This window comes from Phalacrocorax carbo, chromosome 1 (assembly GCF_963921805.1).
Source record: "Phalacrocorax carbo chromosome 1, bPhaCar2.1, whole genome shotgun sequence".
Classification (NCBI taxonomy): domain Eukaryota; kingdom Metazoa; phylum Chordata; class Aves; order Suliformes; family Phalacrocoracidae; genus Phalacrocorax; species Phalacrocorax carbo.
The window spans coordinates 96,525,294-96,551,747 of NC_087513.1; the positions used below are offsets into that span (position 1 = coordinate 96,525,294).

The window sequence follows — 26,454 nt, forward strand, 5'->3', positions numbered from 1 at the left end:
AAGCCTGTTCTATCTGAAATTTTCATGTAGACTCTTTATTGTTGTTTCTGAGATGCATAAGAGTTACATTACCATGATTTATGAGCTAATAATAGTGAAGATGAGCAAAGCTGAGTAAATAGTGTCTGTAGCCATTACTTTGATTCTTCTTCCGTAGGAGCAGTGGGTAGTAGCTCTTCCAGGGGGTTGTGTGGACAACTGTCTTCGCCTATTGTACTTGAGTTGGAGAGAGCGAAAGCAGACAAACTGTAATACTGGGTTGTGCAAGGATATTTTATGGCCTATTAAATAGGTATTAAGGGACTAATTCTTTCATTTAGTCATACAGCTGTATATGGTTCCCCTGACACTGGTAGTAATTATTACTGAATTTTATTATGAAAGCTTTGTTACGCACATGGTAAACCTTTGAATGGATTACAGTAGCAATGGACACAGCCTCATTGTCCTGGCTTTGCAGAAGGCACTAGGACACAATCAACAAGAGGTGAAAAGGAGAGTTGAACAATTTTCCCATTCAGCCGTGCTGACCCTGCGATGTCTGCTGCAGGAACGTCTCCTCTTTTGTGCTGCTCCACGCTGCGCAAAAGCACTTGGCTGTGTTTCTGCCGTGACTGGACCCTACAGCAATTTGTATGCCTACTAATCAAAGATAAAAATGGAGCTTTGGGAGTAGCAAGTCAAAAAGATTGACTTCCCCTCCCCTCGCTCTGCCATTCAGGGGGTCTCATCCTCTGAAGGCTATGGGCAGAACTCCAGGCCATCTCTCTTGTTCATCTAAAATTTCAGTTTGACTTTGAGTTCTTACCCAATCGGCCCTTCAGTAGCGAAGCTGTTGCTGAACTGCAGATGTCCTTGTGGGAATGAGCCGATGGGAGTACCCATGCACTGAAATTTAGCAAGTATTTCCTGTGGCCATCTTACTTGTAGTCTTAGTGGCTCTGAAGCTCTTTACACTGAGATTAACCATTTAGTTAAACAGCGAAAACTAGAGGGAACCCCTGGTGATCCAGTTAACAAATCACAAAGATTTTCATTTTAGGATGATATTAAAATAATGGCAAAACACAGAAATGACAGCTGCCTTTCTAGAAAAGCGGCTCTTCGTGCAGGCTCAGGTAGTCCCAATCACACAGGAGCACAAAGCAAATTTTTCGGGGTGTGTATGTGAATGACCTGTCAGGTCTGGTGCCTTATTTTCATTGCTGTCGGGCAACTATTTTATCTTGTCAAAATTTCTTCCTTGCTTTAACTTGCTAAAAGTCAGTGGTTTTTGGATTGTACTGTTGCTATGGTCTATGATGCTCTGCAGACAAGCACTTGTCTCTTGTCTGAGAGGTGGTTGCATTTCACAGTCTACTCTGTTCCTGGAGGAAAATGCACTATTGATAAATTGCTCTGGCGTCAGCAGAGGGCTTTTGTAGCGCGCGTTGTCATTATCCTCCTCTCCGTGGGAGGAAGCATTGCAAAGTAGGTTGGGCCCTGCATTCTCTGTGTTTTGAATTTCAGGCATTTATTCTGCTCACCTACCCAGGTTTGTTGGTGCTCTCTCCTGTTGTGGCAGCAGATGTAGGAGCAAAGAGAAATGCTTCTTTGGAGCAAAAGGACGCCAAAGCTTTCTGGCTGGGTGGGTCACGTCACCTTCACCTAGGAGCAGGGCCAGGTTTAGCACAGGTGTCCCAGTGTATCCGTACCCTGGGCGTCTGACCTCACCTAAATACACGCTGCTCTCCAGTGCCTGGCTGCTTTGCGTTGGCACTGCACAGAGCATGCAGCGAGGGAAACTCCTGTCTGCTCTCCAGGAGCTCCAGGCAAAGGAAGCTGCTAGGCTAAATGCAGGTGGATTTTCCCAGGGGATGCGCTGGCTGTGGGCAGACCTGCTGTGGCAGTCGGTTGGCACATGGGGCGGTTAGTGCCTGGTGTCCGGAAAGGCAGCTTTCGCCCTAACAAATGCTTGTCTTCTGCACTTTTGACCCAGAAATTTTGGCTAGCGGAGTGTGTCACTGGAGTCTTGTTAATGTTTCGGTAAAGTAAGTGTAGCTGTGGCCTGTGACTCACTGGGTTTCTTGTTCTGTTGTTTCTGCCTCTGCAGTTGGTGAAGGCTGAAATGAATCCTGCAATAGCAAATGTCCTACTGTAACTTAAATTCAAGGCAAAAAAAGGCCTGTTTTGGTTAAGACCCCAGACTCCAGACAACTGGTTTTTTTCAAGTGACTCTGGAAGAAAGCCACACAACCTGGGGAAAAAAAAAAGTTAATACAAAGGGTTATGGCTGGTTACTTCAAAGTGTTTACATTTCATCTTTGTGTGGAGGCTCCTGTTTGGAGACCTTAATGCATTTGAATAAAGGTGTCAGCGATTTACACCCCCAAACCTGCGAGGTGACCTCTCCCACCGAAGAGGTGCGCTCAGCGGCCCGGGGCGGGGGGCGAGCCGCTTCGCGGGGACAACCGCCCGCGAACCCTCTGGGCGGCTTGGCTGGTGTTTTGTTTCCGTGGTGTGTGCCTGTTGGTGGTGGAGGGGTTTAAGTTTACTTTTAAAAAAGGGCGAGCCTTAGGCGCGAGCTTCCCTTCCCCTCCCCTGCCGCCTCCCCCCGCCCCCAGGCTGCCAGTTTGGAACCCCCGGGGCCGGGGCCGGTTTGGAACCCCCGGGGCCGGGGCGACTTCAGAAGTCAACACCTCCAACCCCTTCACCTGCTGCCCGGGCTCGGCTTCTGCGCCGCGTCCTCCCTCTCCTCCGGCACCAGGCTCGCAGCGGGGCTGCTCCGAGGGAGCCTCGAGCACCTCGCTGCCTTTCCGCTGGGCCCGCGAACATCTGCCAGGGCATTGCTCGGCGGAGATGCCGAATACCGGCGTGGCTTCCCTCCCCCGCAGCAGGTACTGACCGTCCTTTCCCTCTTCCCAAAGCACCGGCTGGTGGCTTGATACGACCGGAGAGTTGGCATGTGGCTGCAGGAGCCCTAACACCAATGTGTCCAACCCCTCCCCGAGAGGTTCAGTGCTGTGGGAGCGGGGGCCTGGCTGGCTGGTGGGACCTGTTCCCGCCCCGCTGTGCCCGAGCGGCTGCGGCAGCCGCGGGACGCGCACCCGGACCCCCCCCGCTGTGCCCGAGCGGCTGGGGCAGCCGCGGGGCGCGCACCCGGACCCCCCCGCTGTGCCCGAGCGGCTGGGGCAGCCGCGGGGCGCGCACCCGGACCCCCCCGCTGTGCCCGAGGGGCTGGGGCAGCCGCGGGGCGCGCACCCGGACCCCCCCCGCTGTGCCCGAGGGGCTGGGGCAGCCGCGGGGCGCGCACCCGGACCCCCCCGCTGTGCCCGAGGGGCTGGGGCAGCCGCGGGGCGCGCACCCGGACCCCCTCGCTGTGCCCGAGGGGCTGGGGCAGCCGCGGGGCGCGCACCCGGACCCCCCCCCGCTGTGCCCGAGGGGCTGGGGCAGCCGCGGGGCGCGCACCCGGACCCCCCCGCTGTGCCCGAGGGGCTGGGGCAGCCGCGGGGCGCGCACCCGGACCCCCCGGCTGTGCCGCGGGAGCGCAGCGCACCCGGGGGGCGGCCGGCCGGGAGGCTGCCCCGCAGCCCTTGCCTGTGCCCGCAGCCCCGTGGCTGCCTGGCCGCGGCACAGCTGCCGGCTCCGGCGCCGCAGAGGCTCCTTTTCAGCCCCGCTTTGCCCCGTGCCGGGTACCAGTGCCGTGATGCAGTTACCGGCCGTTTTGTCACAGCCCCGGGGGTGGGTCACAGCTGACACTGGGTAGCAGCAGCATTTCTGATGCCTCCTCCTTATTTTCCCTGACCCGTCCTCCGCAGCATGCCGGTCCCTCCTGCTCCCAAACCGCTGTGCCATTCGGGGGCAGGCGAATTTCCCGTACCCCCTCCTTCTCCTGGATTTAATGCTCACCTACTGAACAGGTGCTGGGTTTGTGGACGTGTGTTGGTTTTGAGCGGCATAGGTGTTCTGTTTTGATGCAGAAGCGGTATGTTTTTGTCAAACAAAAAAACTATGTGGTCCAAACAGAGTAAATGTTTCGTGTGGGGTCTGTGGCTTGCCATTTCACCCATGAGATTTTCCTTAAAAGCTGGGACCAAAATACAGCCCAACCTGTTGTGCCTGGCCTCAGCAAGTCCGTTTTGAAAAGTGTTTGTCACTTTGTTATTTTTTAAAAATCAATATTTAGTGCTTGGAGTCTTGACTTTTTGCAGAGATTAGGTTTATTTAGGCTAAAGCATAGTAGAAAATGAAAGCTTGACCGTTTTCTAAACCATTTGTCACTTTATAAAGGTTGTTTTTGTAGGTCTGAGACCTGATTCCCACAAGCCTGGTAGTTAGGACCTTCCAAGCGCTGATAAATTTTAAGGTAAATGTACCGTTTTGGTGTTACCTAGTAAATGGCTGTTACCTGGCATTCAGACTGGGGGAAAACCATCCAAACTGGGGGGGGGGGATAAACCCAAAACAAAAAACAAAGACAACAAAATAATGAAAGACCCTAGAGAACCTGGGGGTTGTCATTTTTATAAAGCTTGTCCAAACTCCCATCCGACCATCCTACTTGTATTCTGTGCATTTTGAGTACATTTTAAAGTACTTTGTGTTTTAGTTGCGTGTTTGAAATATGATGCGCCACTTAGTTTTCACAATTAGATTAAATTTTTCTCACGTTTAGCGTATGGGGTGAGGGGGACGACACCAGACAACGTGGGCAGGTTGTTCAGCAGTGCCATTGCCCTGTGTGCCACAGCGCTGAGGGACCTGGGGTGCCGGGTGACCCCCCAGCAGACACTTCCCTTCTGCTGCTCCTGTGCCCCTGGCTGCGAGGGAGCGCTCTCCAGGGCTTGGCCTCCGTTTTCCTTCCTGTCAGCAGTAGCCACCCTCTTGTGCTCTGCATTGTGGATGTGGAAGACAAATTATTTGCTGATGCCTTTTATGTATTCAAAGCCTGTTATTTTGCCATTGTCAAGCTAAATTATGCTAGTTTTCACAGAGCTTTTCCCCTCATTTTTCTTTGCCCTATTTTCTTCATTCTTTTTTCTTTTCTTTCCCATTTTTTCACCCTTTCTTCTTCCCCCATCTTTCCCTGTCTTTTTACTGCTTGCTCTCTCTTCCTTTTTTTTTTTTTTTTTTTTTTCATTTTTTGAGTTCGTTTTCTAGACTACAACTACCAACTTGTAGTTTAACAAGCAGTTTGCTCTACTGACAACAAGCACATGCTGGCACCCTAACTATGATGCACTCCTAGCTTGGTTTTCCAGTTCCATAGCTGATATAGCACTCCCAAGTTTGGGTTACATACTGGATTTCAGGCCGAGTGTAGGTTGAAATACACACTTGGCTGAGTAAGGTCCAGCCAGCTGTGTTTGTTCTCTGCAGGGGAGTAAGGAAAACCCAATAGTTGCGATATGTGCTGGGTGTTGTGTTTTTAAGTTCCTGGTCAGTTTACTCAGGCACTGTAGCTATAGGAACTAGTTCCTAAGTGTGCCTTTTGAGGGCAATTTTGTAGCAGGCAGGGTTTGCCTGTCTTCCGCTTTGTTACCTTAATGAAGACATTCCTAAAGGCTGAAGAACTCCCTACGAAGTAAAATAATATTTTATGATATTTCTTTATATTGTATTCTATAAATGAAGAAGAAGAAAAACTAGAAAAAAAAAACAAACAAGAAATCATTATTTAAAATTAGCCATCAGTAAAAGACTTTGCAGTAGATTGCGTATCTCCTCAAGAATTTTCAAGCTTTATTTCTTACATAACGCTTAAGTCTCATGGAAAGATTCATGTTCATTTAGTATCTTTTAAAATACAGTTGCCTGAAATGGTGACACAAGCACATCTGGGCAGAGTATTTCTTGCACAGGATAGGCAAGTTTTCTTCTGTTTGTTGAATGCATGAGGTTTTCTTGTTCAGTGTGGTCTTGTGCCAATCTGTGCGCTTGCTGTCTGTGTGGTTTCCATTTTAAAAGCAGATTTGGAGTGAGGTAGCACTTGAAATGCCCTTACAACCATTCTAATGATAGCTCTGAAGAATTAACTATAATGGTGTTAACCAAAAACAAATCTAAATGATATGGACATAAAAAAGGCAAGTGAACACTAGTAACAAATTTATTCCCCTCCCTTTTTTTTCGAAGTGAAGCATCCTGATATCATGCTAATGGTGAGTATAGTTGTTCAACATAAAGTGCTTTTTGTACTAGACAAAACATGGTTGATTTCTTTGCATTAAAAAACCCCAAAGAACATCTTATTTTTTGTGCATGTGTGAAGGAGCAGAGAAAGAGTAGAGCCGAAGTTTAAAAATCTATTGACTTTTATTATATGTTGCTTTTATTCCTCTTAGGTAGACATGAAAGATTCACTTAAAAACCCCCAAAATGGGGGGGGGGGGGGGGGGAGGCTATTGACATTCTTCTGATGATCGTGGGGTTTAATTTTATGTATTAGACAACAAGGAAAGCAAGCAACTCAGATCTGAGTTTAAGAGAATAAGGAATAGTTTAAGATCATTTATGATAATGGAAGAGCATGTCATTAAAAATTAAGTAAGACTTGTTGCTGTGTTGCTAAGCGTTTTGTGTGGTGACAGTCTATCCCAAACCTCTCCTAGGAAGCAGGACTCCATTGAGTCCCAGCATGTCCCCCATTAAACCGTCACATCTCTGAAAGTTAGAAAGCTCATTAATGGCTTTCCGCTGTGAAACAGTAAAGAATATATTCACTGACTGGTCAGTGATTAGTGCCAACTAGTTTTTGTCCTTCATTATAGAAATATTCTGGATCAGTATTTCCAGAGCTAAAAGAAATGTTGGGATTTCCCCCCCCCCCCCATAACCTTTTGTATTTGTGTAGGTGTAATATTTTACTGCCAGCAATTTCTTTTTGCTTTTATTTGAAAATTCAAATACCTCTTCAGCCCACTAGACCTATGAGAACATGAACTCTTTTCCCAGTCTCCTGCTTCTTTGTTGAAACAGCTTGGTTCGCTGACTTGGTAGCCCCCAAAACACCAAGCCATTGGTATCGTAGCTCAGTCCTCTTGTTTTTTCCTTTTGGTATTTGTTTTTATAAAGTAGTAGAAAATTTAGAGAGGTAAAACAGCAGAAAGTGTAGAAAATCCACGTGACATTTTCACTTTGGTCCTTTGTACCTTTGGCCCAGCTGGACTCCAGGAAATGTGGTTTTCAGGTAACAGGAAAACAGAAATTCATTTCCACTGTCCGCATGGAAATGAGATGAGTGTTGCTGAAGTTCAGACATTCTTCCATGGAGAAGCTTCCAACAGGGACTACACCATAGTCACAGTTCACATCTCTGGGGTCTGCTTTTGCAGGTCTTGGGTTTCTTTCTAGCATATAGGTGGGCCTTACAGCACTTTGTTACTTTTAAAGACCTTTATACGGATTTTGGTGTTTGTGGACATAGTTTGGGGATCGCCTGGTGAGTACAGCTTGTTCCACACAAGCACTAGTGGCATTCTCGGTGACGGATCAGCCATGGGGTGAGATAGTCACAAAATTAGGACCACAGAAGTTGGTGACCTGCCTATATCACATTTTGAAAATAACAGAAGATGATAGGAGGAAAACCTAACATTAATGAAGGTAATCAAACACTTGTTAATGAGCACTTAAAAAAGACAGACTTGCATGCAGTTGTATAATTGAAATAGAAACCTATGCTGTAAAAAGCTAAACAATCATTCTTCTCCCCTGCTCCCTGCCCCACCATCCAGCTCTTTCCTTAAGGAATCTGTTTTTTTTTTTTTTTCCTCTGAAGCCTTGTTAGGTATCCATATTTATAAGACATCCAAGAAAACTGTGATTCTTTGATTAATGTTTCCGGCACCAGAAAGGAAATAATGCAGCCAGCATTCAAAAAAAGGAAAAAAAAGGTTACATTTTTTACTGGTGTAATATCTCTGTAACGTTTGTTCTCTACCTGCACTAAAGGTAGGTGTAGAACATCACCCTGAAGGTATCTCTTGCTGTCAGTGGATCGTGAATGTCAGCCTTGACAGGTATCCTCTGGTGATGTTATAAAGGATATGTGGCTTATTTTAAGCAAAGCTGTCCATATTTTTGTCTTGTCTTGTTGGAATATTCCTACTTTCTCCATAGTGTCTGTCACTTTCTTGTCATCCTTAAGCTGAGAAATACCACATAAAATCTTGTTAGCTAGTTTTAATTGTTTTCTTCCTGCTAACTTCTAAAAGCCATTACTTCTTCCTAGAAGTTACATGATATTTTTACTGATACTGTAGAAGAATTTTTTTTTGTTACATATGGTTCAGAAATTCCAGTTCTAGCAAACACTTTGGGTTCTGTGTATCTTCTACACTTGTAAGCCCAAATCGTGCGAAGACTGCCCGTGACTTGTTCTGTGACTTTCTATGGAACTATTTAATTGCCAAGCTTAAACACATGCTTCAGTTATTGTAGGGTCCACATCCAGCTCTCTTTTCAGAAGCTTGTTGGTAGGGATGCTTGCCAGCGCTCAGGGATCCCTGAGAAGGAGCTGGTATTTTTGCTGGCCTCTGTCTGCCAGCTTCCCATCTCCCATACAAAACAAGCAACTAACATGCTATTGATGATGTGTTGAGGGGAAAGAAATCAGATAAATAAATAGAATCTGAAGAGTCCACTAAGTGGATTCTGTTGATATTTTGCCATTCAACAAGTAAATAATGCCAGTAAAACTTGCGCTGTCATTTAATCATACATGCAGTCACTTGACCATGGAGTGTCTTGTCTAAGTAGTTCTGCTATGTGTTGCCAAAATCTTCCATTAAAAAAAAATTAATGAAAGTGTCCATGTTAGCTGTGTTTTGCGTTTAACTGGATTTTTTTTTATGGGGCAGCTTCTCTCACTATTATATAATTGTATGTGAATATATCAACAGTTATGACATAAATGCCCATGAAGTGTGGGGGTAGTAAGTGTGGGGAAGCAATCCAGAGGAAAACAAGTTATCACACTACGTTGGCATCTGTTTTTCTTAAGAGAAAAAGTCCCATGCAATGTAATAGAGAATGAGAACTTTTTTCACTGTGCCAATCCTACATTTGACTGAGAGAGGCATCGGCAAAAAGTGAACACCAAAAGAGTCTCTGAAATGTAGGTCAAAACTTACAAGAACTTGAATAAGAAAAATGGTGGGAAAGGATTTGGAAACACACAAGTATTACAGAAAAGGGGCTGAAATAGTTTATCCGTTCATGTTATGAACGGCCCCCTATTTTATAGGAAAGAAGAGAGGGCACAGAGGATAGAGTATATAGCTTGACTTACATGAGGGGCGGGGTTCTTCCGGGCCATGCTGTAAAGTTTGAACGCAGACTGTGGCCTCAGTCCTTCCGTCAGCGGGGTTAAATCAGGAGGATTTTTGTTGTTGACCGTTGCAGAGATTCACTCCGAAGTGGATGCAAAGAGCAACTGTGTGTCTTTCTGTAGTAAATGATCCCTGTATGGCAGCCAGGATCATCTTACTCTGTGTCTTGAATCTCCTAAATCCTTGTTCAACTGATAGGGTGACAACCCATCTTGCTAAAAACGCTCTTTATAGTAGAACTGCTGCTTCAGGGTGATGACTAGGGTGAAATGGTTCACAGTTTAAGAAAACAACCTAATGAACATCACTTGAATTCCTGGAGCTAAGCATATGTTTCTATTTCAGCACTAATGTGCAGTGAGCTTTGGTTAATTTATTTTAGGGGTAACTGTGTGTTAAATACCTAGCCTTCATGCATGGAAAATAAAAATTATTTGTGAGCTGGGTGGTAGTAAAGAGACATAACATACTGAGAGCCAGTTTGGGATTTGCAAGGAGACTGGTGCCTAGGGTCTGTACTGCCTCGCCAAGCTCAGCATGGAGCATAGGCAGGGCCTCAGAGGTGATGGCGAACAAGTGTAAAATACGCTGTGGGTTCACCTAAATCCTGTGAAGTTTTCTCTTGCTCATCTTTTGAAGGGCAGCAGGCAGAGAGGTTCCAGCTAAAGGCAATGCTGTTGAAATAGCACTGAGACTTCAGTTGAGCTTTGTAAAGGAGGATCATGGAGCACTCTTCAAACAATAATTTAGTTTCACACTAACAGGATAGAAGGCTACCAGTAATACTCATCTTACTTAGGACTGACTGTAGGCAGAAACCATACGATTAGCTCTCATATAAGTCAGTGGTAAGGGCTGGAGTAGCCGATCCCGTGTCATACTTGTAGTGCATTTATCCTGCTAAGAGATAGGCCTCGTACTTCATTGACTACAGTAATAGGCAGATCTCTCTCAATTAAGAAACTCTGAGATTTAACGAATCTCTGCTACCCTCAGGAACTGAAGATCCTGCTCGAACAGTAGCTCAGCTACTGTGTCAATTCGTGTTTGAAAATACCCCAAACAGAAGGTAGTTCAGCACTTTAGGAAGAGAAGTGGGGAGCACGGTGCTGTGTGGTACATGGCGGGCATCAGAGTGGGGCAGAAACAATGTCCCACTTGCATTTTGTGATATTGGATTGCTGCTTGATTTTCCACACCTGAGTGTTCTTTGAAAGCCGAAGTTGTTAGTTTCTGTGTATTTGGACCCACTTTGCAAGTCACAGACAAAGATTTAAGTGAAATGGTGCGTGATTATGTGCCATAGAATACTCACTGAAAAGACAGGAGTTGGTTGCAGAAAATGAACAGAGGAGTGGGTGCTGTGAAATCAAAGCTTAAATGTCCTCCAGGTAGAAGCAGCGTGATGGGGACAGCAAAGTGTGGAGCTCAATGGCAAGCTGCTATGAAGCTACAGGGTGTCCTTAACTGGTGGGGGCCAGGTACTACTGACGGGCAGGGAGGAACTACCAAAATCTAATACACTTCCAGAAAAATGCAGTTTTCAAATGTAGGTTAAGATTTCTGAACCTGCTTCCTTCAGCGTTCAGTTGTTTCTTCCAGTGAACAGTCTGAAGGTCCCTCAGCTCTCTGTGCTGTTGGAGCGTGCAGGGGAAACAGCTGCTTACCCACATTTCTGGTGCAAACAAGGGTATATTGCCAAAATGCCAGTGAGTTAGCCAACAAGAAACGCACATGGGAAGATCAGCCAAAAGCAGAATTAGTGATGTCTAAATGGGTGGGATGTGGGGGAGCATGGCCAGAGCTGTACAGGCTGTAGCTGTTGAGTGCTGTTGTGTGAGACAGTTCTGGTGAGGCTTTTACCCTGATGGTGGCACCAGGGCTTGGGCAACTGGTGTGAGTGCAGGTGTCACAGCTTTCCCTTTTGTCACTGTAGGCTGAAACATCAGTGCTCTAGAAGGCATCTTCCAGAAAGCAGCATCCTAGAACACAGTGTGGGCATGCAGTTTCAAGGCTTAACCTCTTTTCATGCCCTTCTGAGTGTCAACAGCAGAGCTTCTGCTGGCTTCACCTGTGGGGCCAGGACTTAGCCCAGCTTCTTTATCTTGCTGGTGAGATGTCCCTGGGAGACTTCATCAATTTTGTTGGCTTTATAAAGATCTAGCTGGCTAATCACTCCCCAGTTTCAGTTTGTTTTGATGTTTGCGTTTTCTTGGAAGGCCAGCCATGCTCCTGTCAGGATTATCCATTTACATTACACAGCGTAAACAGAAGGCTGCGAGGGACCAGACCGTGTGCTGGCAGTGCGTGCTTCCTGTGGGCTTCGGTACTCGGATGTGATGTGATATGCTGGCTTTATTTAGTTATTTATTTATTCACTCCTGACTTGGGTAGCAGATCTTTAAGCCATCCCTTAAGTTGGTAGTTAGCATGTATTTTTACTGAGAGGTAGTTCTGAAGTATTTTTTAGATGAGCACACACACACAAGATAGGTGTGGAAGTATGGTTCAGCTTCTGCATGCACTTCGTTCAGCGGATGGTTTGTTCTGTTCGTTGTGTGGGGACTCTTGTTGATGATTACTTTGGAAGTGTCAGGGTAACTATTTCTAGCTGTTTGCTTCAAATTCACATATTAAAGTTCACTTCTCTTAGGCAGGGAGTCGGATTTCCCTATTGCACCTTTTAATGGCACTTGGGAAATCCTAGCTCATAGCATCATGGGGTTCTACATCAGCATTGCTGTATGTAAGTGCATGATTAGTAGATGAGTGGCTAGTGATACGTTTCACTGCTCAAAAGAGGGATATCCTGACATTTTCAGTGGCAAAATATGAAAAACTACAGTGGACACAGGTGTGGAAGAGCTGTGGAGTCTCTCACTCACTTGACCAGTGAGGTGTGAGGGCTTTTCTGCTATCCTTCGGACAGGAGCACATTCAAGAGCTGGACCGGCTAGTGTCCTTGCTTCGTGCTCTGAAATGACATATTGGTAGTTAACTGGGGAAATGCTAAGATCAGAAAAGGTACTCCATGCTGTTGTTGATAATTGGAATAAACCTCTATCTATTACCTTGCAAAAAACTTCAGAGAGTCTTGGATTAGTGCCCCATGTATTTGTCACTGGTTTAAGTATCTGTTGATGGTCACTTATGCTTAAGCGTTTGTTGTGAACTTACAACTCTTTTTGCATAACAGGTCACAGTAATGAAAGGCAGTAGTAGGAATAAGGATCATTCGACAGAAGGAGAAGGAACTGGGAAGCGACCAAAAAGAAAGTGTCTTCAGTGGCATCCCCTGCTTGCCAAGAAACTCCTTGACTTCTCTGAAGAGGAAGAGGAAGAAGAGGAAGAGGAAGATATTGATAAGGTAGACTTAATTGGATGCTTTGACCGTAGAACATTAATGGTTGGTCAGATTCTCCCTAGTTGTGCTTTTGTTTTGTTTGCTTGTTGCTGCTCTCTTTTGTGAACAAACATATCCAATTAAAAGAAGTGATCCTGTGCCCGTAAGGCTACAAAGGTAAATAGGAAGTAACACAAAAAAAATTGAGTTGTCAACCATGCTTTTAGAATCTCACAACAAAAAAATCTGGTTTTTAGAAGTAGACTGTAAAAGTTTTAACAAGGTTGTTTTGACAGTTACACATCTTGGTCTTGATTTCACAAGGTGGGTTTCTGACACATTTTTTTTAATTGTTCATTTTAGACATTAAGTTAGCCTGTGCTTAATAACTGCTTCTAGTAGCTTTAAGGACATACCAAGCTAATAGTTTTCTTTCTTTTTTTAAAGATTAAAAAATTGCAAAGATTAAAAGAGAAGAAAAAGCTCTCAACAATTTTTACTATCTTTGCATGTGAAATTCAACTTATCCTCCAGAACATTGAGAGCACAGCTGGAATAATATCTCTCTCGTTTGATGCTTGCTAATTTGGTATAGTTCAATAATGCTGGCCTTAACCTTTTTTCATAAGAATCCCACAATGTGGCACCTCATGTAATGTACAGTTAGGCTCATCCTCTGTAATAAGAAGTGGGAATGGGAGGTGATGGGTTTTGGAGACGTGATGTTTCGACATCTCCTTGATGCTTTGCCAAGGCAGGAAGGGAGAGGTCAGTGCTGAGGAGACTGCCTTGAGCCACATACTGATAAGGAGGAGTGTCCTTGACAAGGATAAGGAGCAGCAAGGAGGAGCCTGATACTCTGACAGTGCTTTCTGTTTATTGACCTTACCAGGCATTTTGCGGTTAGGTAGGAGTTGGTTTTCTGTCTCATGCAGTAGTAAGTTCAATTCAGTCAGAACTAGTCTTCTGTGGTGTGTCCCTTGCAGGAATAGGCTGGTCTGTGAGCAGAGAGAGCATATTTTGGCACTGTATTCTGTTGAGAATTGCCCTCTGGCTCTGACCAGGCAGCTGTGCAGTGGCTGCACTGCAGCACAGCTCACAGGCTGAGTAATGAATGTCAGGAAATGGGGGAGCAACTGCTACCTATACACTTTCCTTCCTATGCATTTTGTAGTTACAAACACAAGTGACTGAGGTCCAAGGTAGCTCTGCTCACCTTATCCCACTGAGTTGATTTCTAGGTTGTAGGAAGGATCTTCCTCCCTCCAGCCCCTTTAGGACTGTTACTAGAGAATGGTCCTCAGCTTAGAAATCTGCTCTACTCGCAGGTCAGAGTTTAAGTCCTGCAGAGAGCATGAATGAACCTTGGACCGTCAGGTGAGGAGGTTTGTTGTAGAACTCCAGGTCTTCTGGATGGAACTGATGGCCTTTGGAGACAGCTGTGTGTATCCATGTGTGTCTCCCTCATTCACACACAGACTCTCAGTCTCCGTGGGAAGGGCGGATAACTGAGTTTATACTCCTTCCCTTTCGATTCTGCTAGGTGCCGCTCCTTGGTGCTGACGGCTTAGAGCAGGATGCTGATGAAACCGAAGATGACGAGTCCTCCGAGCAGCGAGCTCGCCGACCAATGAACGCATTTCTCTTGTTCTGCAAACGCCATCGCTCTCTCGTGCGAAAAGAACACCCTCGCCTTGATAATCGTGGCGCAACAAAGATCTTGGCAGATTGGTGGGCTGTTCTAGATCCAAAAGAAAAGCAGAAATACACTGACATGGCCAAGGAGGTATGCTCTGTCTGAATGGTGGGTGTAAAGGGAGTTCATTATATATTTGTCCATCTTCTCTTTCTCTGTGTATTCAGTGTTTTCTCTGGGGTCTTTCTCTTCCCTGAATTCCTGTTTTCCCAATGGGATTATGGTGCCCAGAGCAGCTGCTGTTCTTGCTTTGATTCACGTAGTCCTTTGGACCAGAATGAAAAGAAATTGGTCTGTGTACACTAAACTGGCTCTAGTAGTCATTTGTACAAATATATGGACTTTGTGATAGATATCACGTGGTAATTCCAGCAGTACAAGCATTAACACGTGGATAGTGTGTGGATAGCGGCCGCTGAAACCAATAACATGTAGTTCAGTGCCACCTGACTAGTGATACTTAGCTCAAGCTGTGCATTTGCTATTGATAATACACGTTGCTATTATCATGCAGGTCAACCAAAGCAAAAGCATAGTCAACAAATGTAGTCCCTTTTTACCTTTTGATGCTAAAAAATTTAAAAATTGTTAGTGTTTCATGAAGTACTCTTCCTATGTATTGATAACCAGTTTGTGATAGAGCAACCTTTGGTGAGGCAGAGTCCAATACCCGAATCAGATTACATAGTCAGAGTCCTTTAACTGGGAGCAAGGAAGAGACATTTATCCCCCTGTTTCACAAAGTATCTGTATGTCAACTTAAAATTTAAATGAGGCTTTTTAAGAAAATAGCTTGCTTGGTAAGCTGGCCCCAGGAAGGCTGTGGATATCAATAGAAGAGTGAGACACACACCGCCAGTTAGTTCGGCTGATAACATCGCCCCAAAACAGATCCCAGTAATTACCTGTATGATGTAAATTGTAGGTAACCATTGAATTCAACCTTAGAAAAAGTAATGGAGGGCCAGTGAGAAGGAAGAACATCTCTGTCATTTGTCAAGTAAGGCCAGTGCACTACAGAAAATACAGATAACTGTGAGACGATTGGGGAAACTATTATCCATACCCACCCTGTCACCCAAAGTTGTCTGCTACTGTTAACGTGTATATAAGGTCTGGCTGTTCAGTAGTTTGTGTGATCAATGAAAGGTCCACAAGGAAAATTCAGTGTTCTGCACGGCAGATCCTTTTCTAAACGGGGTCTGACTTGTTCTGCATTCCCACTTCTGAATTCGGGATGCTTCTTGAAAGGTGTGGGAAAAGGGCAATTAGGAAATCCAGTACAGATATAAAGGGAGGAAAGATGAAAATGAGGAAATAATTTTTGGAAGAAACAAACCTGGTGTGACTGTTTCTCTTAGCCTTTTCTCTTGCTGAAGGAAAACTCATTCATTAAGAAGGAAAATAATTGCAGAACTTCTGTATGAAGTGACAGATCTGAAACTGTTAATCATATTGTTGTAGAAATTATTGTTCGTGTAGTGATTTATTTATTTTTCTTGGCATGAAGAACAAATTGCATATTCAATGTCAAAGCAAAACATAAATCTAAGTAGTTTACATCATTACAACTAGTTCCAAGAATGTGTGGAAGAGAGATAGCGTATAATTTTTATTCTTTAAATGGTTGTATGTTACAACATTAATTAGCAGCTACAATGTGCTATTGAATATATTTGGGCCTTCTTCATCAACAGGCCTGTTCTGTGTGTGTGGATGGGTTGTTTTGTTTTAATACTCGCTTTTGTAGTTAGGCTTACTGCTGAGACTCTCAAAAAGATGTTAATGTCAACTCTAGCGCAAACCATTTATGTTACTTTTTCCTAAGGAGAGCTCATTTAAAAGTCAAGAAAGTGAATGCCTTTGGAAGGACATAAAATTACCATCGTACCAATAATCCTCTGTTTGAGTACCTGTATCTATAAGCTCACTGAGGTTTAAAATACAGTGGATGATTTTCTGTTACTTAAACGTAGCTTTTCAGTGCCCTTTGACTTCCAGTTTTCACCGCATAGCCTCTGGCCACTGCCCTGGTAGGGTACACATCTCCCAAAGGACCCTGTGTCTTATCCGCTACCCCCACAACATGTCTTGCGTTCCCTGAGCATCTGAATTTCCCTTCCGGAGATGTGAATGAGCCTGACAGAAGTGGTCCCTACTGCAGGGGCTACAACCCTGTTGTTTGACAGTCTCAGGAATGTTTTTACTACTTGAAGCCAGAGTTCACAACACAAAGCCAGTTAGCTCAGATCAAACTTAAAGTAAGCAGCTTTCTGTTTCTCACCTGCTTAGTACCAGCAACTGATGCTCTCTCAGCAGTGTGCAAATCAAGGGATTGGTATTTTTACTTACACATACCTAACTATATGCAAGATGTAGGATTTAGAAGATAGTGAGGCACCTGAACATTTTGGCAATTGTGAGCAATGGAATTATGAGAAGTTTTCTGCTGGGTTGGACATCTATCCATGATTCCCACTGAGAGGATAATTGGGTCTATGTTTCATTCAGGAACTTTTGGAAAATCCTATTATGTACCTGTCTGTACCTTGGAGTGCCTTAGTTTCCTAGAAGAACTGTCCCCGTGATCTCTCTTTTCAATCTTGTGGTTCGTGGTCTCTTGTAGCAACACCTGCCTTGGAGATCTCATACTGTGCTTGCAGAGCTCAGTGTCGGCTTCTGCTGGTGTTCTCCTTAGGAGCAGGCTTTCTGTTTGTATCCTTACGGACTTTGCAGATCAACTGAAGTTTGAAAGTTCCATCCTAGCGGATTTAAGCCCAGTAGCTGATAAATACTCCTAAGTGGAAGCATAAGTGCCGTTTGTTAGCGTTTCCCTTCACTGAGAGGAAGATGAATTCTGGCCACTCATAAATATGCTCCAGCATTATTAGTTACTACAATAATAGGGGTAGTGTTCTTCTGTTAACTCTTACAAGGCTTACTGAGAATATTCACCTGACTTGTAAAATATCCAGTGAGATTGTTATTGTTCAAATTGTATTGTTTCCCTTGCTAGAAAACACTTCATTTTTAAATACGGCTTCGCATTGGCAAGATCCAAGCAGTTGGGATTGTTTCTTGTAGGGAGTAACCTGATAAATCCAGGCTGCAGCGATTCAGTGGCAGAGCTGAACACTTCTCCCACGAGTGCTTGGCCAGTGGTTTCGCAGGTACAGTCAGCCCGACTGGGAGCTTGTGATCCTCGCTGTGCCACTGCTTTGGCAGCTGCCTCAGGCTAGCAGGGGAAAAACGTTCTGGCTTCCCGGCTGGGGTCTGGCAAGTTCACTGGGTGACGTACACACCGTAACGTGTAACGTGAACCCTGCATCCCTCAGGAATGAAAAATGGAGTGTAGTATTTTCTGGGGATTTTTTTTTTTAATTTATTGTTAGGTCTCTGGGATTCGTGTGACATTTAATAGCCAGTTGGTAGGCTTCAAGCGTACATTTAAAGTTAAGCACGTGCTAACTGTTACCCTGAGGTGTAGCTGGAATCCACTTGGGCGTTCCTGTTCCCACCGCACTGGAGAAAACAAATCTTTTTTTATTTGGTGATGAAAGCAACTCGGGGAGTTGCACAGAAGTGCAGCGACATTTTTAACCTCATCTCTAAAGTGACACCAGTTTCACTGTGTTAATGCGTCCTTCCCCAGGCTTTCACAAAACAGAAATGATACATCAGACCGATGCCACAAACATATCCTGTGCTTTTTTTAATCTTACCTGGAACTTTGGGACGAGACCCTGCCAAGCCATCCCTGCCACTTGTGTGTGGGGACCAAGGTGGTCTCTTTGCATTCCAGGTTAAGGACTTAACTTTTTTTTTTTTGTCAAGTGACTTCAGAGACATCCTTAGACTGGCTGTGTTAAATTGGTTTACCGCACAGTTCATCAAATGGAGGAAAACAGTAAGGTCCTCTGTTGCCTTTGGCATTTTCTCGTTACTGTGTAGCTCATCTAAGTTATCTTCTCATGACCTGGCAAGCAGAATCTATCATTTCATTTTAGGCCTCAGTCTAATAGACACAAAATCAATACTGAAAATCTTTCTGAGATTTGGATCGAGCCCCTGTATGCATTTTCTAAAATTGCTTCTTGGCCATTGTTTAACTTCCTACATTTTCTTTTTCATTTATCTTCATGCTGAAACTGAAAGGGGACGATGAGTTGTCCTCCCTCAGTTTGCTCCCTCCCCTTCCGAGAGTGCAGTTAATGTTCACTTCTTGGCTTTGCAGAGGAAAAAATCCATTAATACACCACCTCGCTTGAATTGCTCTTGTTGGAAACTGATTAAAAGCGTATTGCTGCCTGTTCTCGCAAATGGCATGCATTCTGGTTCTCGTTTGATGGGCAGCCTGTCAGCTTGTTGAATTACTCCACAGAATAATTCAATTACTCAAAGCAGCAATGCTGATATGAAGAACTTGCGTACCTCACTGCCAGCGATTCTGTGCTTTCCACTCTGCAGGCTGGAAGCATGATTTGTGAGTGGGCTGTGGCTTTAACAATGGAAGGCAAAGCTGCTTCTCTCTGTATTTCCTTTCCGCCTCTTCCTTTACCCCCTCCCCTTCCCTTCCCTCCACCAGGCTATTTTTGTGGTGTACTGAGCTCCCAAACCAAACTGAGGGAAAGGGAAGAGGGGCGAGGTGAGAGATGTCGCAGTCCTTAGTTTGCAGATTTAATACATACACCCTATTCAGAAAATACAGTGTGTATGTGGGTCAGCGGTCCCTGCAGGTTTTTATTATTTATAGCCATTTCTATAAATACAGGACTTCACACAGCGAGTTCACATGGTGCTGTGCTTCTTGTAAACTGAATTGTTTTTATCCTTGCTACAGTCTGGAGGTAGCAAGTGCCAGCAGATAGATTAAGATGGAAATGAAAGTAAGCAATACACATGCGATTGTGATCCTGCCACAAGGCATGCTGTTTATTGAACTGGGAGAAGTGACTCTATCGGAGGACAAGGTTTTCAGTGCTATTTCTGTATTTGATATCCAAGCGATTCCCCCCACCCCGCGTGTGTTTCTGTGCAGGCATGTGCATGAAACGTAGGTGCTTCTCTGTGCCATAACAGGGCCTGATGACAGCTGGGTGGGTGGGAACATGGGTGATCATGGAAGAAACTTCCTGCAGCTGCCCTGCCACATACTTCAGGATAAAAATGCTCTATTGGTCATCTGCTGCCATCGAGAGCTACCTACTGCATGAGGAGGTGTTGGGTTCCTTCTCCCTGCGGCCAGCACTGGTACTTACTGGGTAGGCTCCCACAGCAGCCAGTGCTGTACACCCCTATCAGTTGTTAGGCAAACATTTGCAGCTGGAATGCGTGGCATGTTCTTCTGATTTGCCTGTTCTCCACCTTGCATAGCAACACGTTTAAAATACTGATATGTGCTCTTTTTATTGCTGTTAACATTCAAAAATCTTGGTTTGGTCTGATCAGCAAGATACTTTGAAGATGTTACTGTTGCATTTTGTGAATCAAATAGGTCCCCATCCCTCCCCCTAGCTCCCAGACTGTGTAGGATCCAGACCTTTTCCCCCCACCCCCCACGTGTAGTCCAGCCTGGTTCATTTTGCTGCCTCATACCAAGAATACAGCAAACAACTAAGATGTGTGCTGTGTGCTCAAGGCCAAAGAAAGTTTTAAATGGTCCCGGTTTATTTTATGCAGCTGTGCAGTGGTACATTTTGGAAGGAAAGCAGGGATGATGTATCAGAAGTTACTGAAAATTAGATGATAGTGGTAGTGGTGTATTTTCGGTGCCTGGTTTGGGAACACATGTATTCAAACATTCTAAAATACAGAACTACTGGAGAAAAACAAATGCAAGGTAAGGAGCATCATACTGCATTTATTGCTAAATGTATGTTTTCATTTCATTCAAACTGGAAGGTAAACAAAGATTATGCCTGCAAAAGAATTCAAACAGCTGTCTTTGTTTCCCAGAGAGTGAGCATACAAACTCCGGGGAGCAGTTTGCAGGATCAGAACTTCAGCCTGCTCTGGATCATAAACCCTCAGGAGAGGAAAGAGAAACCCCACTTTTTCAAATACAGCTCTACTTATCTTAAGATTTCTTCTTAATAGATTGTGTTGGTGGTCAGACTCTAAGCATGTGATTAAACTGTTAAAAAATCAAGATATTTAAGGATTATTTACTGTATCAAATCCTCTTACACACAGTGCACTCTATTGCCCTGTGGATAGTATTATGTCATGACTGGCATGACTGGTAATTTTCCTTTTCCTTCCTAGTACAAAGATGCATTTATGAAGGCAAATCCAGGGTACAAGTGGTGCCCCACAACAAACAAACCTGTGAAAACCCAGGCGCCCACTGTTACAAGCAGGAAAAAGCTGTGGGCCTTTGCCTCAGAATCTGCGAAGGATTTACCAAGCCCAAGGAAAGCAACAAAAAATGAAGAAATGCCACAGCTTAACTTCGGGATGGCAGGTGAGATTTCCATCTGTGTTACTCAGACGTGGCTTCCTCGTTTTGTTTGAGGATGTGGCGTTGAAATTGAACTTGCAATACCAGTTTTCTTTACTGCACATGGTACTGTAGTGCAAGCAGATTTCAGGTCCCAAATTAGGTTGCCAAGACTCTAGTCAAACCTCTGCATAACAGCTTTATAAAATTTTCCCTAGTGACTGATTGCTTTCCAGACTCGAGTCTGGATATGCAGCATCATAAACTGTACCCCATTTGGGGCCCAGATTTGAATGATTTTTAATTCCGGCTTATCTCCTGTTAGAGATTTTCATTTTCTAGTCAAAAAGGAAAATGCTGTCTTTCACAGAGCACTGTACTATGTTTAGTAATTTCTGTTTACAAAAATAATTTATGAGTATCTATGAAGTTGGAGGTATTAATGTTCTTGTGGATGAACGTACTGCTGGAGCTCGCTTTATGTATTTAAATCAAGAGAAGAGTAATTAAATTTCACTTAAAATATGCTCTTTTGTCCATTATACCGTGGAGGGGTGGATTCTAACCTTCTAAAACAAAAAAAAATATTTGTGAATAAGTGTAGGTGAAGCACCTGAACTGGTGAATGGCAGATAATCTCTCACTGATATCCACAAATAGCAGAACTGTTGCAATCATGACCTTGAAATACAGAGATTGACTTAACTTAAATACTGGCAGCTCAAGAACCTAACAGTTAAGGTGGAAAATAAATTCTCCCCCACGACACTTATTTTCTTCTTTTCTGTTCAAAGTTTCTAATTTTACAAATACTGATGTATTTGAAGCTTTGTCATATCCTACCTAGTTTATGACGAGGGTGGGTCAGATAGGACTTTTCTACTTAGAGAGAGCGTGAGCTGGAGAGTGGAAAATGGTTTTACGGAACAAGTGTAAAAGGATAAAAAGGGATAAAAAGGTATGTGTACTTTTTTACCAGTACAGCGGTATGAAAATTCCTGTTATGAAATTCTTTCTAGGTATGAAGGAATTGTGAAATGTGTTCAAAATAAAGTTTTTCATGCTACATAATTGTGATAAATGTAACTGGTGGCTAAGCAGATCGCGAATGAATGGACAGCTGGCCAGTACGGGTGTTTTTGATGTCACACATACATGAGTACACACATCTCCACCTGGGACGGTGTAATCCTGGTTATGCTTACAGACAGGGGTGAAGAGGCTGGACAGCAGCCCCACAGAAAGAGATCTGGGGGTTTGGGTTGATGGCAAGTTGAACAGGAGCCAACAGCGTGCCATGGCAGCCAAGAGGGCCAACCATGTCCTGGGGTGCATCAAGCACAGCGTAGCCAGCCGGTCGGGGGAGGTGGTTGTCCCGCCCTGCTCTGCCCTGGTGCGGCCTCACCTCCAGTGCTGTGTGCAGCTTTGAGCGCCTCAGTATAAGAAGGACATCAAACTATTAGAGTGTGTCCAGAGGAGGGCGAGCAAGATGGTGAAAGGTCTCGAGGGCAAGATTTCCGAGGAGCAGCTGGGGTCACTTGGCTTGTTCAGCTTGGAGAAGAGAGGGCTGAGGGGTGACCTCATGGCAGTCTGCAACTTCCTCATGGAGGGCAGCGGAGGGGTGGTGCTGATCTCCTCTGGTGACCGTCGGTGAGGAAATGGGATGCAGCTGCATCAGGGGAAGCTCAGACTGGACATGAGGAAAAGGTTCTTCACTGAGATGGTGGTTGATCACTGGAACAGGCTCCCCACAGCACCAAGCCTGTCAGAGTTCAAGGAGCGTCTGGAGGACGCTTTTAGTCATGTGACTTAGTGCTGGGTAGTCCTGTGAGGAGCAGGGAGTTGGACTCTGATCCTTATGGGTCCTTTCCACTCGAGATATTCCATGATATATGGGAGACCAGTTCTAAAAATCTCAAGCCTCTTCATCCCATTCTGCTTTTGCTATCAGAGGAGTAACTTCTATGCTCCTTAAAGGTTAAATGACTTAACACAAAGAGCAAGTACTAGGCCTTGGTCCACCTGCCTGCCGTCCCCCACTGCTGCTGCTGGGCTATCCAACCGTAGAGTTTCTAAGTACAGAGAGATTTTGAATCAACACCAGTGAGAGCAGAGGAGAGAGGACTTAAGAATTAATTAGAAACTAATCTAATCCATTGTTTTATCTACAGAGCCATTAATTTCTGAAGAAGACCCTTTTGTGCTACATGTGATTTAGTGTGGGGTTTTTTTACTGTTGCTACAGACTGAGTCAATGAGCATAGTAATTCACAGGGGTCTCACTCCAGTCCTCATGCCAATGAAGGAGGCTGGCTATTTCTTGAGTATAACAACAGCTCATAAAATGATCACAGCTTCTGACAGAGATGTTAGCAGCATCCAAATCATGACAAGTCTGCCATGCCAAATGGATTACTGTTTTGTCAGTTGTATACCAGTTTGTACTAAATGTGTTTTGTTGTGTTCTTCTCTCCTTGACTTCATGTGATAGTTCAATTCAACTCTGACTCTTCTATCCATCACAACCTCTTCTAAAATCCAGGCTGTATACTAGCTGATGAACTAAAATGTAGGTGAACCACCTCAGAAACACTTTTACCTTTGAAATGCCACTGACTGTCTTACATCTTCAAGGCAGATAGCTTCCTTAGGACAGGGATTATATGATTCCAGATTCATTCCAGGAAATCTGTTCTACTTGCTGGTTGTTGTTAATCCTGCCTTGATAGCTTTTTACATATTACATTTAATTTTGGAAAATGTAATATGTAGAGAGTAAGATCTTCCTTTCTTCTTTTAAGTCCCATGTGGTCCGTATCTCTCCTTTATTTTTGGCATTCCAACAATAACCACCCCGCTTTTAAGCCTCTCGTGTTGACCTGTCATTGTGTCAAGAACCTGAGGCATGGCACCTCCATTGGGCTTGCAATCTGCAGACCCACTAGTGGTGTCCTTACTCATCCAGCCTAGAAGTTGTAATTGAGCATGTTTTTCTCATGACATTGCTCACCTGTCGTCTATTGTAGGGCATAGGGAAAAAGACAACTGCTGTTTGCAGGTGAACATGACCATTGCAGCATCTACCCTCACAAATACAGAGCTATGTGAGCAACAGCTTTGCTATGAAGATGTGCAAGATTCCCAATACTTTCACATTTCTGCATCAGAAGAAAACTGTCTGAGCCAAATAACTTTTAGTGAAGCAAAGGATGGAATAAAGACACTTCCTAGAGTAGGCAATACTCTGATAGAGATGCAATTTTTGTTGATTAGAAAGAATCTTAATTCTGCACCCAGCTAAAAGTTAGTTGAAACAGGTACCTGCTGGCCTTCTTTCTGCTTAGTTCTTCCTCACTTCTTTCTTTCCTTGACTGAAAAATTGCAATGATGAACAAGCCAGCCTGCTGAATGTTTCTGACCAGACCAATACTAACAAAGTATGTCATTCCCAAATAGTGAGATGGTTTTAAGTGTCATCAGTATTAAAAGCTGTTGAGAAAGTCATGGATCACCTACCATTCTGCAGGTCAGATGTGTGTGCTATTTTCTCACTACTGTTGTTTTAACTGTAAATTGCTTTAAAATAGCACTTAAAATTCTTAACTTTTCATACCAGTAAGTTCTTAGTGCCATTAGAGGAGCGCTGTTTTGCTGAGAAGGCACTATAAACATATGGCAGTGTTTGCATATGTACATTTTGTCTTCCCTTAGATGAAGTTATTTTGTAATTTGAAACCTTAGTGGAAGGATTTTTGGTTTTATCATGATCAGACATCTAAGTGCCAGCCCTCTGCTACAGCTGCAGCATAAGTATTCAAGTTGTTTGAGCACCAAACTAAACTTTGACGTTCCAATTAGCTATCATTTTTTTCCTTCCTCTTAATTTTTATATTTAAATAAACAGTTCAAGTATTTGCTTATTTGGGAAAAAAAAAACCCAGTCCTATTCTTGTCCTGTTATGGTAAGCTACTTATTTGAAGGACAGAAGGCTGAGACCACTAAGAAGGTATTTAGAAGAGGGGATTTTAGAGCCATAAGCTGATGTTCTCCAGTTGGCCAAAACTGAGGGGGAAGGAGATGGACAGGTAACTAAAGTGAAGCACAAGAAGAGAGCAGCTGGGAGCCATCAGTGTGATGTGGGCATAAGAAAGTGCTATACTGCAGTGTGTCACGCAAAGTGTTTTCAGGAACTGTAGTGAGGAGTTAATGCCACTGAACATAGCACAGCTCATCTGACGTATCTGCCCTGCTAGTCATTCGCGTGCAAGAAAGATGAACTCCACCTGGAATAATTGGAGAGGAGCGCTACAGGGATCGCTGGGTCGGTGGGAGATGGACATGCTTGATGACATCAGGAGATCTTGATTTGTTTAGGCTAGGAAAGCAAGTAGAAGAAGAATAGGGTGACTCCTGTAAACACCAGAGGGAAATGCCATTTAGGGAGAAAAGTTATTTAATCTTAAAGATACAGGCGCCAGAAAAGATGTGTACCACCTGCCCCGGAGTAAATTAAAGCTGAAAACTGGAAGAAAGTGCTTAATGCTTAGAAGATTTGGGTTCTGCAACAGCCTTCCAATGGGAATAAAGAAAGTAGAAAGCAACCAGCCAAGCCCTTACTGTTTAATATGGAGCTCAGTAAGTTTATGATTGGCCTGGAGGTCTCTTCCCATCTCTCCTTCCTCCAAATTAATTGCCTGTTCAGGCATTATCTTTCAAGGTACATGTTCACTTGTTACTTCTTAATTGCTCTGATGTCCTCTTCTTTGAAGGATTGAACTGTTTCTGATCAACTATTTTGATGGCAAAAAATGCTGTGCTGACAGGTTCACTTCACTTATGAATTGTGCATAGGTACTTGCTGTCCCTTCCCATTTTCTTCTGCATTTCTTCAGCCACTTCTTGTTACTAGATCCTACGCTTCTGACAGTGCCCTTTCTTAATTTAAAAATAAAAATTTTTATTTAAAAATACATTTTATTTATATTTTTAATTATTTATTTAACTTTTCTAATTTAAAAAATAAAAGTTCTTAAAAACCAACCAAAAATAAAACCAAAAAACCTACAGAAAAACCTCACATACCTTCTACCTGTTTATTATGGTAAAGGAAAAAAATTATTCCATTTGAACATCGCGTTTGAAGCCAGGTGCTATCATAAGATAATGAGGTACTCTTCTATCCTTGAGATAGCAGAGGAGCATGGTTTATTCACATTGCTTTAATCTGCTTCTAGTTACTGCTGTTTTAAGAGAGTATTGAAAAAACTTACCCTGTGAATGTCAGTGCGAGATGCTGTCTGAAGGAGAACTTCCGGCAGCATCTCTGGTATTGAATTAAACAGCGTCAGTGAGTATTCCCTTGAACTGGACCTTGGTCATCTGTAGCACTAAATTGTTTGGAGATTTACAGGTACAGGTTTTGCCCATGTCAGCTGAAAAGCTCAACAAATTCCTCGGCACCGCTCATGAGTGGGAATGGGCATGGGGATTTGCCAGTGGGCATTTTGGATACAACTATTCTGCATCCAAATTTTGCATAATAAAATGCAAACAAAGGGACAAGGGTAATTGTGCCGGTTGGCCTCTATTCCAGGGAATGGTCCAGGGCACATGTAATTTATTGTTGTAGAGACAGTTTTTGTATAGTTTAATGAAAGGAAGTTG

The 26,454-nt window shown here is 43.9% G+C and overlaps 1 protein-coding gene across 18 annotated transcripts in view; it reads left to right on the forward strand.

Annotated features, from left to right (window-relative positions):
- Positions 1-26,454, forward strand: part of BBX (BBX high mobility group box domain containing) — a 165,714-nt gene that overhangs the window by 74,213 nt on the left and 65,047 nt on the right. For 17 of the 18 annotated variants that reach the window (XM_064467915.1, XM_064467924.1, XM_064467931.1 and 14 more), the window contains 3 exons: positions 12,508-12,678; positions 14,198-14,440; positions 20,615-20,813. In XM_064467915.1, coding sequence (XP_064323985.1) covers positions 12,517-12,678; positions 14,198-14,440; positions 20,615-20,813 — 604 coding nt within the window. In that variant the 5' untranslated portion in view covers positions 12,508-12,516. Of the gene's footprint in view, positions 1-2,858; positions 2,877-12,507; positions 12,679-14,197; positions 14,441-20,614; positions 20,814-26,454 lie in introns of those variants that run through there. The other variant, XM_064468007.1, reaches the window with a different exon arrangement.